Genomic DNA, 15,218 nt, shown 5'->3' with positions numbered 1-15,218 from the left:
AAGCAAGCTTTGTATTTTTGTACAGATGAACATGCCTCAGATAAAACTGATTCAAATTAAGTGTAATTACTCAAAAAAAATTGATACCAAAATTGAAAGTTTATTTAAACAAAGGTCCATGCCAGTATAACTCTTAAAGCTGGTTCGATGCTTGTTTCAAGTAAAGAGCTGTAACAGCACAGGCAGACTTCCCTTTTGAACTTTCATCCTTTCCTCTGCTGAACAAGAATCTTTGTTTGGTCAAGCATGTATGCAGGCTTGGGTTCCAGCTCTACCTGGTGGTCAATATGCTGAAGGAAAAAGGTTATTTTCATACATAGAACAGAACAAAATTACTACTGCATTTGGAAAAAAAAACAACAACACACTTCTGTATGTAAACTATTAACACACATATCCTGTGAGAAAATGTAAACTAAACTCAGTTTCTAAATGGAGTCTAAAGTTATTCCCCAGGAAATTCAGCCATGGCCTGTTGTATGTAAAGTAGCAGATGACAGCTGTAGTTGCTACACAAGACTAAAAGGTTTGGAGTTTCCTTCTGCTGAGGTCTATGAACAGTCTCCTAATGAGACAGCTGTTTTGTAGGAAGGAAAGGAACTAGTACTGCAATTCAAACTGCAATCAAAATCAACAGCGCAGGAGTTTATTTGGCACTCTATGTTATAAGCAAAAGTGAATTCTATGGTATTGTAAAAGAGCAAAATAGCTTAATTGTTTCATCTTGTTTCGCAAAGATGGGTTTTATGTGTTGCGGTTTTCAGAGCTTTGCAAGTCTAGCCTCCCAGTGCTATCAGCTAGCTCATCTGGAGTTTGGATTTAGATAGAAGTGTCTTAAGCTCACGATACTGACTATGAAGGGAGGCAGTAGCCATGATTCTGTAGTTGTCATGCTCCCTGAAGTTTAAACAAAACAAAGGCATTCAATGCCAGAAATTTGCCCTCCCTCGCTGAGGGCGGCAAGGAAAGAGGTGATTTTATTTTGCCTTGCTTCATAGTCCTTCACAGAGGTCATCTGCTTTGGCTTTTTAGATGCATACAATTTTGAAGGCATGCTAGAACCTAGTGTAATTAATTCCCATGCTAGCTAGTTGTAACATTTAGCTCTTAGTCTTTAAGAAGAGCACGAGGATTAGCTTTGGTAAAGAACAAAGCACAGCAGTCATCTTTTCAAGCACCTTGCTGCCTGCCCAGCTCTGTAGCTCTCCCAAGGGATTTGTGTCCCCTCTGCAAAGTTACCAAAGAAAAGAAATTACACAGGATGTTTGAAAAGAGTAGTGGGAAAGGTGGTAGAGTGAGCCTTCAAAATGCCTTCAGATTTGCCAATTTTGAAACCAGCTATTAGTTTTTGAAGGGTCTTACCTGGTAGCTGTTCAAAACCTACCGCATGTGCACGTTCAACATGTGAAACAGCCCAAGAGCCTGTGTCAGAGCTGCTGACAGCAGCACCCACGCCAGTGCCCTTTAGTTAAGGCCCTGCTCAGGAAGCGAGGGCGGGTGGCCACAACTTCCAGCCTGCACCCACGCGGTCAGGCAGTTACTTGGAGGTGGGACACCTCCAAGGCTCACAAAGCACTCGAGTTAAAAGATCAGGTTCAGCCAAAAGGCTGAAGCACTTATCGGGGACAGAAGAAACTGTTTTGGATTAAACAGCCACTAGGTAGCAGTTCTGTGCACAGGACTGCCCAGGAGCTGCTCCAGCTTAGGTTCAGATGTGCCCTCATCCCTCATCCTCTCTGGCCCTGTAACTTTTTAGTCAGCTACAGCACTGCAACACTTCAACAGGAGCACAACTCTGTCCCCTTCCTGTAGTTAACATCCAGCTAGTCAGAAAAAGACAAATTTGCACGCCTCAAACTCATTGTTTTTTTCCCCAGAATATGGCCCAAGTGAAGAATGGCCACACTCCTTGCTTCACGTGCACTCATCCTAAGATATGGGCAACAAGAAAACTCAGTTCTGCCTTCTGCCCATGTGCATTTGGTCCCACCGTGGCCTAACCGCTTTTGATTTTGGAAAAGAGAAAAGAAAAAACCACTGCCGAGCATTTCTTCCGCTTGTATTTTTGAGGGAAGGCAGAGCAAACGAGCCCGTCATTCCCCTAGCACCCAAGGCCAGAGCAGGGGGAGCTGTGCTGTGACTGCTGCCGGGCACCATGTCCCTCAGCCCCGGGGCAGAGCCACGCAGTCGCCCCCAGCACTAGCGGCTGGGTGAGGATTGCCGAGGCTCTGCCCTCGGGAGCGAGGAGGCAGCAAGCACCAAGGCCTGGTGTCAGCCTCCTCCGTGCCTCAGCGTGCTCCCAGGTGAATTCCTGTCAGGCAGGGCCGCGTCCCGCCTTCCGGGAGGTGAGAGGTCAAGTGTTGGATGGAGCTGGGATTAAATCCCTGTTGCTGCCTCAGGTATCTATCCCGTCGGTTGCGTTTTCAGGCACTTAGTTCTGCTCAGGCCTCACAGCTCCATCTGCACAGACTGCCTGGAAGATCCCCTTTAAAGCCCTTGTTTTCCCCAGGCCCCTAGCATGCCTGGAGGGCAGACAAACATCTTCAGTCCCCTCCTTTGTGGAAAGGAAGGCGGATGCTTTAAGCACAGAGCTATAATGCAATAAGCCAAGCTATTTATCGCTGTCTCTAGGGCAGAATCCTCTCACTGTTCAACAAGAAACCAAACCACAAACAATTGACACACAGGAAAAGAAGGGGGAGAAAGAAAACCCCCAGTGCTACGAGGAGGTGGGCAGGGCTAGCAGTTACGAAGAACAGACAAATTCATCTCCATCTAAATTGATGTTTTTAGGTACAGGCATGTTTAAAAGGAAAGCTTAGACATTTGCATTTCATGAGATATTCAAGTCACATTCAAAAGATGCTTACAGCACAGAGGCTTCACTACCACGATTTGGCACTTTCAGCTAGGACAGCTTCTTGCTGCAGCTTCTGGCGGCGCTCACGTTACTGCAGCACCCGCCAAGTGAAAGATCTGCTATCATACCTAACTACGGCGCTACGCTGGAACGCATATAAAGTGCTTCAGAAGCCATTCTGGTTGCCGAGCATTCGGGAGGGAATTAAAACAGCTTGCCCAACAACGACGACCAGCCCTCTTACATTTCAGGAAGCGCAGCGCACAGGCTTCCAAGGACTGAGGGTAGAGCATTTCTCTTCCACCTACCAGCCACATACACAGCAAAAGTTCTTGTTCCAAAGTCAGGATAAAAACACTACCAGGAACAATTTATGAATACGTATTTACACAAGATACTTTTTCATTAGAATTACAGACTTCATAGGAAATCAAAGTAGACAAAGGAATATGTGCAATTTTGCAGAAGCATCGAAAACATTCAAACTATAAATATCCTGATAGCACTACTAAAATTCTTAGTTTTACACACAGGCTGATGGTACTCTACTGAGGAAAAACTAAGGTTTTGTGCCACAACTGTAAATCAAGTACAGTAATGTATTAACATTCCGGCAACATAGGTAACACCTGCACTGAACAGTGCGATACTGTTAAATCAATCCACTGATCTATTGAAGATCAAAGTACAAATCTGTATTTTTATTGATTTGGCAGCGTTGCTTATGGAGAAACAAATGCACTAGTTAAACCAGTACATTGTCATACTGCTCCAGTTACAAAAAACATCCAGGACTTTCATAGAGCTACAAACGCATCATAACTTCATGATTTTTCCCCAAATGATGATATCCACGTGAAGTAAATATAGCAAAGATACTCAAGTTTGTATCCTTCATTCTGTTACACTGACAAACATACACCACCACTTAATAAATAGAAATGCAGCAGTTCATCCACATAATAGCAAATATTTTTGTACCCTAATCCACCACTGAAGTTCAGTTTGTACAAAACAGTCTTTTCTACAGAGTGGAAAAAAAATACCTTCTTCTCATCAAGGTGCAAGCTAAGCTTTGAAACTTAAATGAATGTGCTTTTATTCTTTTCATGGACAATAAAAAGAGTTTCAAGGACCTTCTGATTTATCTGAAAATGCATAAATTTGGTCACATGTGGATTTCTTCATTGCTCAGGTTTAATGGACTATTCAGTATCACTGACGTTGTGCTTTTACTCCTCTTGAACAGTATCATTCCAAGAGCTATGGAGATCAAATTAACGCAAATGACGACCTCAGAGTTCTAGAAACACGTGTCCTCATTGTAATACAAGACCAACCTAAAGGAAGAAGAAAAATGCAGTTTTTTAGTTCAAGTACAGCAACAAATCTAAACATTATTTTCTGGTTTTCTGCACCTGAATCACGGATCTTTTCTTTATTTTTTTTTCTTTAAAAAAAATAAAAGAAGTTTTTTTTTTTTTAGGTTTTTAAAAATTTTTATTAAAAAATAAAATAAAGAAAAAAATTTAAACTCCTCCCATTTTGGCCAGGATAGATGAAAGCATTATTATACCTAACACAGTTCAGAAACTTTTTTTTAAGAGTCCCTTACCTTTTCAGATTCCATGCCAGGACACCTCCAGTTGTACAAATAATACTGCAAATTTCCATCTCCAATCCCAAACTTGAGTTTTTCCAGGAATGTTTTGTTTTCCATTAAGTCTAGTGCATTGAACACATCAAATCCTTTCTGGCAATAGCAAAACATTTTTAAAATTTTACTTATGAAGTTTCAAATGACACACAAATAATACTTTCCACAGAGGCATAACGATATCCAAGGGACTAATCTAATTAAGTGGAAAAGAAAAAATATACGGGAATAAATCTTTCCATTTAATTAGATATACATACAAATAAAGTATCCCAAGGTAAAAGGTCTGAAGAGTCCCTCAAACACTTCCCTTTGTTTTATCTTTCTGGACATGCATTTTTTACACCCTGTGACATACAGGGCTTTGACACACATGGCCTACTCCAGATGAGGCTGTGTAAGTACAGCTTATGCTGGCTTTCAGTCGTTTGTTATTGATAAACATTTTTGTACCTTAATCCTTTTCTGAAGTGGTATTTCCTTCAAAAATCAAATCTGACACGTCACGCTCCCTCCCTTATTCATGCACTCTCTGCCAACTTCTCTTGCTCTACCTCCCAAATTCACTACTCTGAATGAGCCAATTTGCTCTCTGCATGCAGCGGCGTTGCTGATTTAGTTGTAGCACAGCGTACTATGCTGCAACACAAACATTGAATCCCAACCCACTCTGAACTCTTCATAAGCAACTTAAAAATAAGGCCAGTTAAGCCATCACAGTGACAAGCATCATGTATGAACAGCTGAATTTGTCTGGAGGCTGGATAAAACAGTCCATTTACTTGTAATTAACTGCAAGGCAGGCTGACCTAGGAACTTGGAGTCTTAGCAGCATGAAAGCAGAGCACCAGGAGGACTTTCTATATTCTAACATAAAAATAACAGAGTTACAAAACAGTAATGCTTAGTTACTTAAGCACGAGACCATTCTTTGCTCAGTATAAAAATTACGCTTTTTTTTTTTTTCAATAAGCACCCCGTGTTACAAAAAGGGAGTTTTCATCAGTTTAGGATTATTTAAAAGAAAAAGTCACAAAGCATAAACAGTGAATTTAGTAAGGTTCCTTACACAAAGATCATTCTGTGCACAGATGAAGCTACGCTAAGTTAAATGTGCTGTGAAAAACGTGCAGAAACAAGACAAGGTGGCAAGGATCTGACAGCTGGCATCTAAAGAAGCAAATTTTTTAATAGTCCAAATTAGCCATTGACAGTAGCAGTAATCTCAGCTCAGGAGAACATGGATACACTGTATGTACAGACACACTGATGAAGCTTTGCAATTAAGCACTGAAAATTCAAATAAATGTTAAATTTCCCTGACATAGCTTTAACTCGCTATCTAAACATCAACACGTTAGGCTCAGGTTACTCTTTTCTGGGAGGTGTAAGAAGTTGCTGTTCAAAGGCACTTGCTGCACCCCTCTGCCAGGCCAGAAGGGCACTCCCAAGGCGAACTGTCCTACACCTTGAAACAGTGTCAGCTTGGACCACAAAATGGGGTTTGGAGGGGATCATCATACGACTCTCCCCATGCAGTACACATGGAACGTAAATGCATAGCTCCAAATTTGGGATTTCACTTAGGAGGTCAGGCATTTTGCCCAGTAATTACACTAAGATTTTACCAGACTTGGTTCTAAGCTAGTTTTATATACTGTAATAAGAAAATAAAACTTCAACATTCAACTAACATGCAACTTGGAAACAATTTACTGAGTTGGATTTCTATCCTCCAAATACATTCTTTGGATGTAAGTGTAGAATGGTTTGTGGTAGGTTAAGCCCAGCCAAAAGCCAAACACCCACCCAGCATCTTGCTCACCCTCTCCTGTGGGACACGGAGGAAGTGCTGGGATGTGCAACACCTGCACAGCTCTCCACCACAGAATATATTGCCACGGTGTTGTACCACACCCCCATGAAAGCCTGATGATTAAGGGCTGAGCGTTAGCTTTTAGTCATTCAGCACTAAACCCTTACAATTCCTATGCAAGGACCCTTACAGTCTCTTCCCTTCCATTTAACTAAATCACGTCTCAGTGTTATTCCACACACAAAGCAGTGCTTAAAATTTAAAACGTGATGTTGTCTATGTAACTTTACAGGCAGCAGTTAGTAACAAGACAGTTTATTTAATATTTTTAAGAGAACTTATTAACTCAAAGGAAAAATATTTTAGTGATACTTTCCATTCTTTTGATACTGAGTGAATAAGGTTGCCAGTGTGCTGTTGGATATTTGAACAGTTCAAGCTATTACAAATGTTTTCATCTTCATGCACTTGTCATTCACTAACATCGCTCAAAGTAAAGAGGAAAACCAAATGCAGCATCTTATATTTCAATATATATTGTACAGAAGTCTCATCAAATACACTGCTGTAGACAGTAAAACAAAACAGAACGCAATGGAATGTATAAATTACTGTCAGTTCTTACCTTGCCAGTACTTCTTTCATGAAAGCATTCTTAGAAGTAGAAGAAGAAAATACTTACCAACTTAGCTATTATGAGTGCATCATTCATTAAGTCCAAGAGGGGGGTCTCTGTATGAATATTGTAAAAGGAATAGGCAGCTTTCAGGCTTTTATGAACAGGATGGTGCATCACTGTTGAAGGTAACGTGTAGAAACTCAGGAAGTCTGTTAAAATACCATTTGAGCCCTACAAAAGAAAAAGTCAATTAGTAAATAAACACTCAGTTATTGGTTAGGCTACCACAGAGGTTCTAGAGAAAGTAAGTAATAAATGCAGCACAGCTTTGCACGCCATATCTATTACAGAATAAGAGGTAATGCTGGCTAAGAATTGAAGAAACTGAAGAAACTGTCCCATCCCTCAGGCCAATTCTGCTGCTTGTAGACTCTTCCGTAGGTTTCTGGGCTTGAATTCACAGAAGACAAAAACCAACCCCAACTTTCTTTTTCCAGCTGGGGAAAAGAAAGGGAAGGTGGGAAGGAAGAGAGGCATTAAATTAAGTTAGACTATGGAAGAGTCCATTGAACATTAGATTCACTGCAGAGTAAGTAGGAAAAATATTTTACTGAATCAGACTATAAGAGAAAAAAACAACAACAGAAAAAAACACAACAAAATCCACACAATTCCCACAAATTAGCAGGTGCCCCTAAAAAATGGTTTTAAAGAATACTGCAGAAACCTATCCGTCAGCTTAGGGAATTATACTGAATTCAAACCAAATCCTTTCATCAGTCGTAATTTTTTAATTTAAAAAAAAAAAAAAAAAAAAAAAAAAAAAAGCAGATTTGAAGACCATTACTTACTACCATGTCACATCTCCAGAGAAGCAAAGGGGAGCAGGGGGCATGGTGTGGGAAGATTGTTTTTAAAACATGGAAATATTACAGCAAAGAACCTTATAAGACAGTGATGTTTTGAGATTTGAAAATTCTTCTATAAAATATCCTGTTATAAGAGAGCTGCTCTTTTGTCACATCCAAACAAGCACTTCCTCACTACAAGAATGCAATACAAAGAACAAATTTGGAATCATGACAGCAAATCCCAACTACAGCATGTTTTTCATTCTGTCTGCATTTCATAAACTTGATGCTGATGTGAACTTTTACAAATGGCATTCGTGTTTACATTCCCGAGGTAGTTAGAGAGTGCTTTACCTCTACTACAAAAGTGTCAATAATATGATCCCGAGGCAGGAACCAGTGGGCCACCTCTTCCTCATCCATCACAGGAGCAAGATTAAACTGCTTCAAGTAAGTGTTGATTAATTCTTGTACTGCTTTAGTATCTTTTTGTTCCATTGGTCTCAAACCTGAAGTCTTTGTAGCCTTATTGTAACAAAGAAAAATAAACGTTAAGATGTCGAAAGGAAAATTGCACACACAGCAAGGGCTGGAAACAGGTTGCAGAGTCATTCCACTTGCTATAATGCATTCATTATTAGCCTACTTTACCCCAGCCACCTAATTCATTACACTATTTTACAAAACTGCTTTCAATCAGAATTCCCCCTCTTCTAATTATTGAGACAGTCTGGGGCACTTCAATCTTTATATTCCATTATTGAAACAACTTCATTTCTCCAGAGAAGGAGGTGCTACTGCCAACAGCCTAGACTTCATACATTTTGTATTCCTTTTTTTTTTTTCAGGTCAGTCTTTATTTCTTATCTTCTTCTAAGCTACCTAGAGCCCAGATACAGAAACAAAACATAAAGCAACTTCCATGTCAGAAGCTAAGCTGAAGACAAGAACACTTCTAATTCACGTTTACAAAAATTAGTCAAGCTATAAACCAAAGTCAACTGATAATGTTTAATTAGAAAACTTTTAACACAAAACTCCACCTATTTTTAGTGCTTGTAAACTCACTTCTGCCAACTCACGTTTCTGTACAGGCTCAACTGCTGTTATGTTAACAAGAAAGCTCCTCGTAACTTCAAGCTTTCTGAAGTTAAAAAAGTTACTATATTTCAGCAAATACTGCACTTCTCTTGACTGTAAACATCAGAAGAGGGGGAAAAAAAAAAAAGCTTTCCAATCCTATGAAATTAAGGTTTAAACAAGGGTGGCTAAAATTTTCTCCCCAATTTTTATTAGTTTTCCTGAATATTTCCTTGGAGGGAGAGAATGCTCATTCTCTTTCAGAGCTCATTTATCCTGCTTCATCTGAGCCACATACTTGGGCATGTACCACATTAATCACAGCAAAGTCAACTGCAAGAGCAGCCAGGTAGTGGCTTGATTACTGGAAGCCTGAAATTAGTGTAACTGATTATTCCTTGCTCCCAGGGAGTTATTCTGGAGGAGGTCTTTATTCACACACTCTGGAACTCAGCAGCCAGATGAAAAATCAAGGCACATTTTGCCACCTCCATGTGCTGGGTCTAATCTTCCTCCTTTCCTGCACAGCCTATGGTTTGTCTCTACAACAGCACATCTTCTAGTATTTTAAATGCCCTGAATCCTTAAGGGTATTCACTTGATTTGTCTGCATGGCTCTTCCTATGCTGTATTTTGTTCATAACCTCCCTAGGAATGGCAATATGAAACACTAATCTGTTCCCTTTGAACCTTCCTCTCTCTTCTAAAGCTATATAGAGGAGCACAAAGGGAGGAAAAGCAGCTGGGCTGGAACATCTTTATTCCCCCACAACACTCAGAATGGCCACACCTAAATGATTATTTCTAGTTCCAGAAGGGAAGAAGAGTGCACAGAACTGGGCTAAATTTTGTTTCTCCACTCCACACACCAAGCTGCACAGGGCACGTACCCACGAGTGTCCTAGCTCTGGAGCTCAGTCAAGAAAAGCCATACAAAGACACCATCCATGTTCCTGCCCTCATTCTAAACCCATCCAAATTTTATACCCCCTCACTGCTCAAGAGATTAAACACTTAAACCCTCCCAACATTTTTTTTTAAACTAATTTATCTATAGATACATACACAAACACTGCCTTCAGTGAGGGTGATATCTTACTAACATAATTACTGCCTTTCCTTTATCATTTCTGAAAACCTATTCAGTTCATACTGTTTGCATGATTAGGATTGATTAATTCCTCTTAAAGGGAGCTGAGCTCCCAGTGGCAATGATATTCCAAGGACTCTAAGAAAAGAGGTCAGAATGCCAGAAACAGTGTTTGGTGCTGAGGGACATTAAGGTGGTGGTAAAGAACTCAAAAAGCTTTTGTTTTAGGACAGTTTGGCCTGAACAAACCAGTTTGTCTAACGTAACTGATAACAGCCTCAGACTGAGGATAGATATTCACAAAAGCACTCAAACCTTTTCACAGAAAAATAAATTCGAAAAATTTACAGCACAAAAACTAAACAGAAGACATTAACAAAAAGATTATATCTTTATTTTCCATGGAGAATCTCCCAAGGCCCATCTAAAAGTAAATGCACAATGGAGCATCTATTTTCTATTTGCACATCTCTGTAAATGCTGTATTTTCTGAGTAAGATGGTGCATTCTTAGATTTCCGTAATTTGTTTCTATTTTGCAATTGGGGTTCTACACTAAAGGGAGATGATCAAGGTACAGCTGCTCTGGTTTCTAATGACTCCCTGTAGTTACATTTTTTTGTTCCGTACGTAAGATCCTTATCCTATTCTTTCAACTATTCTTGTCCTGCATTGTTTCCACGAGAAATAGTACTGGACTTGCCTATATTTGAAGTTGTCCACTGGACTTCTTAAAATGTCTTCAGATTTGATGAAACCTATATTTAGTTCTCCAAGATTAAAACCTAATTAATTTGGTTATTAACGCTTAAGCTCTGAAAACTGCTGCTTTGCACACAAGGGAGAAGCAGTAAGTGCAGACACAGGGAGCATGCAGGCAGCACAGGAAACAAGTCTCACTGGCAGCAGAAGCTGAGATGAAGGCATGGCAGAGGCTTTACACTGAGGAGTGCTTAGTGTGTTACTCAGATGTGCCGGTACCGTGATGCTGCAGGCGCTGTTGTTAAGTATAACCAACAGAAATAATTCCCCAAAGTCAGATAAATCATTACAAAGTGTATTATTTTAAAAACTGTATTTTTTTTTATCCCAAAGGGAAGGTTTGCTTACGTAAAAAGGTTTACTGATCTGGCACTGGTCCAAAGGACTGCCTGCCATCCCTCCAAAGAGAAAGGTAGCTTTTGCAAAGAAATTGCTTTCAATCATATAGCTTAGACTGCCTTCCATAGCCTGTTACAGCAATGAGATTTTTTGATAGTGCATCTCAGACTACTTACAGTGACTTGCCCTGTCAAGGAAATGCATCCTAAGGCTTTTTGCCAGCCTTGCTATTAGCTGCAAATATGGGAAAATATTTTTAACTAACCTTGCGATGCCAGAACGTTTTTTTTGGCCAGACCATGCAAATAACAGTACACAACATTCTGAGGCAGCTTTTGCTGAGCCTACTCATTGCAGAAGAACAATGTTCTCTGACATACAAGAAAAAGCTTGAAGAAAAACAAAACAAAACAATCACCTAATTCCACTATACTCAATCAACTTTTGATCAGACTTCTCCAAGAATTTTAAGCCATGAGCTGTTAATTTTCTACTCCAGTAATTTTCTGTCAGATTAATGAAACCTAGAATAATCATACGCATCTTCAACTCGATCTCACACATTAATGAAGTCAAGGTTTCTGAATTTATTTACTTCTCTAAAGGCTTTTGAGCCATTTATATTTTCTCTACACACAAACCTACGCTTCCAGCAATAGTCTCTTCTGTCTAGTGTGGCCCTTATTTCTGGTTGGTGAAAAAGACTGTATTTTCCTATGCCCTGCATGCACTGCAAGCCTTTCCACACCAAAGCCTGCGCTGTCAGAAACAGATGGAAGGTTATTTCGAGCCTCACAATAACTGTGGGGATTCTCTAGAAGACATACTGCTTACATCAGGAAGCCTGTAGAGCTTCATTGTTCTTTGTAGAGTCATGTTTCTACTCAAATGTGAAAATTTCACCTCCACCAATTTTCTGGGGTTCAGTGATCGATGCCAATACCTGGAAATAAAATTCATGAGATTAGGTAGTGTTTTAAATACAGATTTACTTGTATCCATTTCTTTAATTTCTTGCACTGCTCCTCCTCTCCAGATTTGTTTCCTAGCAAGCCTGTACCAATGTCTGTAAGAGGCTTGAGCAAATAAAAAAACAAACCCCACCAAAACCAAAACAAACTAAAAAGGGGAAAGCTACATGTAAGCAATAGCTTCTAAACAAGCCTACAGTCACTGTATTTTGGATCCAAGCAAATTATGGAACAAGTAAGAACAGGGTGAAACATTTCAGTACCTGCCACAGCCCTGACAATCTCACCATACTTACATCACAAAATTTATTTTCTTAACAGACAGGTCCCTCTCTGCTCGTGTCTCTAAGCAGTTTGTTGAAGGGCCTCTTCTAGGAGATCATTGTGCAACAGCACATCCCTGGTTACTCTAGCACAGCATGGCTTTTTATCTGCCTTTACCTACAGAAAGTTGTAGGATCTTTGGTGTCGCTACATACAAACACAATTTCAAATCAAAAGGCTCATAAATGAGCACTCTGTTTTCAGAAGGATACTGTTGAAACTGAACTTCTCCCTGCACAAATAAAATCCACTCCAAGCAAATGAACTTATAGTTTGTTACATACAACGTTTTCCACATGATAGTTTTCCCATCTTTATCACATGCCGATCAAGTCCTCCTTTCTTCAGGAAAGATGAAAGCACTTCAAAAAAGAAAATCATACAATTCCCAGAAACCCTCTGCCATCTTTGGCAAGCAATCAGGTCAACAAGGAAGTGTCCCAGCTGGGAAGCAGGCCACTTGAAAAACACAGGTATACAATGCTGCCATTGCTAGCACAGCTTCCACCAGAAGGTCAACAGAGGTATCTATTAATCTATTTGAGGTACAATAAACAAACCCGAAATTAGATTTTAGCCTAAGATGTTTTATCCAAGGCACTGAGGGAAAAAATAGAAGCCAAGAAAACCTCATATGCACTTGGGCTTTTAGGTTAGATTCAACTCCACAGCATTCAATTTCTTTTAATGTTATGCTCTTGTAAGTGGTTTATGTGGCAAGGTTTTGGTGCTGAGGAGCTGCAGTGGTGGCCTTTATGAGAGGAGCCCAGAAGCTGCCACGTGCTAGGTAAGAGCCAGAGCTCCAAAAGGGACCTGCCACTGGCTAAAGCTGAGCCAGTGAGCAATGTTGGTTGTACCTCTGTGAGAGTAGATTTAAGAAAGGGAAAAAAAAACTGCTGTGCAACAGCAGCTGGGAGAGTGAGGAGTGAGAACCAGCCCTACAGTCCCCAAGGTGAGTGCAGCAGGAGGGCAGGAGGTGCTGCAGGCATGCAGCAGCAGTTCCCCTGCGGCCTGTGGAGAGGCCCCTGGTGGAGCAGGCTGTTGCCCTGCAGCCCATGGGTCCCACATGGAGCAGATCTCCACGCTGCAGCCCATGGAGGAGCCCCCGGTGGAGCAGGTGGATGTGGCCTGGAGGAGGCTGCGGCCCATGGAGAGCCCCCGCAGGAGCAGGCCCCAGGCCGGAGCTGCAGCCCGTGGAGAGAAGAGGGTGGGTGGAGGAAAAGGTGTTTTTAGTTTGCTTTTAGTTCTCACTGTTCTAGTCTGCTATCAGTAGGCAATAAATTACATTAATCTCCCTTGTACTGAGTCTTTTGCCCACAACAATAATTGGCGAGTGATCTCCCTGTCCTTATCTCAACCCACAAGCTTTTTAAATCATATTTTCTCCCCCTGTCCTTTTGAGGAGGGGGGACAAGAGGGTAGCATAGCGGAGCTGAGCCACCAACTGGTGTGAAACCACAACAGCCAATTACACCAAATGCTCATTAAAATGACTGCTACAGGAACCAGTATTATTATGAACATCACCTAGGTTACCTGCAAGTAGCCACAGGTTTGGGGAGTACCACTCCAGCAGTGTAAACAGCCTGAAAAATTCCTTCCAGGTTTACTCTTCTGGTTATTTCCCGAATCAGTACAGGTGCTACCCGTTTAGACCTCAGTTTCTTATGGACACACAGAAAATTGATTTCTACCATTTTCTTCACACTAAAAAAGAGATTAAGTAGTGAAAAAAAAAAAAAAACAGTAACAAACAACTGCCCCTGCATATTGCATATTTTTAAATGCATACTTTAAGATTTCCACGTTGTAACAGAAGGATCTGAGGTAAAAATATATCAGCCTGTGACAAACTACATCTGCAGCTAATACTAATCTATGATAGCGTGACATTGGTGGCAAACTGTACAATACACAAGCAGCATCTAAGGTGTTCGTGATACTCCACTTTCAGAGCTTTATCAAGAATTAACCCATTACCAACTTTAAGATCCTGAAAGACATCCAAGAACATGCTAAGTGGTATCATAATACTTCATGATTGTCAGCATATGACTATCTGGCCAAGGAAGGTCATCTGACTAGGTACCCTTTAAATAAATAAAATGGCATAGACAATTCATCTGTATCATCCATCAGTAAGAGAATTCATAGAATCATAGAATCATAGAATATCCTGAGTTGGAAGGGACCCTTAAGGATCATCAAGTCCAACTCTTGACACCGCACAGGTCTACCCAAAAGTTCAGACCATGTGCCTAAGTTCACAGTCCAATCTCTTCTTAAATTCAGACAGGCTCGGTGCAGTGACCACTTCCCTGGGGAGACTGTTCCAGTGTGCGACCACCCTCTCTGTGAAGAACCCCCTCCTGACGTCCAGCCTAAATTTCCCCTGCCTCAGCTTAACCCTGTTCCCGCGGGTCCTGTCACTGGTGTTAAATATTTTATATTAAATTAATTAAATTCCTTAAATATTTATTGCTGGTTTTCACTGTAAGGATGCTACAAACTTTTTGAAAACAAACAAACAAACCAAAAAAAAAGACCCCACAACCCCATTTAAAAATCTCTGCTATATGCAAAGGATTTTTCTTACTCTCTACGGTCACTGAGCCTCTTTCTCTCTACAAGTTCTCCACGGCAATGGATGCCATTTTAAGCTTTGTTTCACAGTGTTACTCTTTTACAAATAAAAAAGTAATGGTGAATTTTACCTGTCATAAATACGAATATTTGCAGGGATGGCACTTATGAATCCTACCAGTTTTTTGTTTGAAGACACTCTAACACCACAGTGCCATTGGGGTAACCAGCCCGGAGGACGTAGTGCCCTAGAATTGATGACAGAAA

At 40.6% G+C, this 15,218-nt stretch overlaps 1 protein-coding gene across 1 annotated transcript in view; it reads right to left on the bottom strand.

Annotated features, from left to right (window-relative positions):
• Window positions 1-82: 82 nt before the first annotated feature.
• The window catches only part of NMT2 (N-myristoyltransferase 2), a 31,207-nt gene continuing 16,071 nt past the window's right edge, over window positions 83-15,218 (bottom strand). The window contains exons 6-12 of the mRNA XM_032181552.1: window positions 15,083-15,199; window positions 13,905-14,075; window positions 11,908-12,016; window positions 8,158-8,328; window positions 7,016-7,183; window positions 4,476-4,613; window positions 83-4,200 (exon numbers count right to left, since the gene is read on the bottom strand). Of these exons, the coding sequence (XP_032037443.1) occupies window positions 4,180-4,200; window positions 4,476-4,613; window positions 7,016-7,183; window positions 8,158-8,328; window positions 11,908-12,016; window positions 13,905-14,075; window positions 15,083-15,199 (895 nt within the window). The 3' untranslated portion in view covers window positions 83-4,179. The remainder of the gene's footprint in view (window positions 4,201-4,475; window positions 4,614-7,015; window positions 7,184-8,157; window positions 8,329-11,907; window positions 12,017-13,904; window positions 14,076-15,082; window positions 15,200-15,218) is intronic.

The sequence above is a fragment of the Aythya fuligula genome, chromosome 2 (assembly GCF_009819795.1).
Source record: "Aythya fuligula isolate bAytFul2 chromosome 2, bAytFul2.pri, whole genome shotgun sequence".
In the NCBI taxonomy this organism is placed as follows: Eukaryota; Metazoa; Chordata; class Aves; order Anseriformes; family Anatidae; genus Aythya; species Aythya fuligula.
Note: the sequence above shows the minus strand (reverse complement) of the source record. Positions and strands in the feature narration are given on the sequence as shown.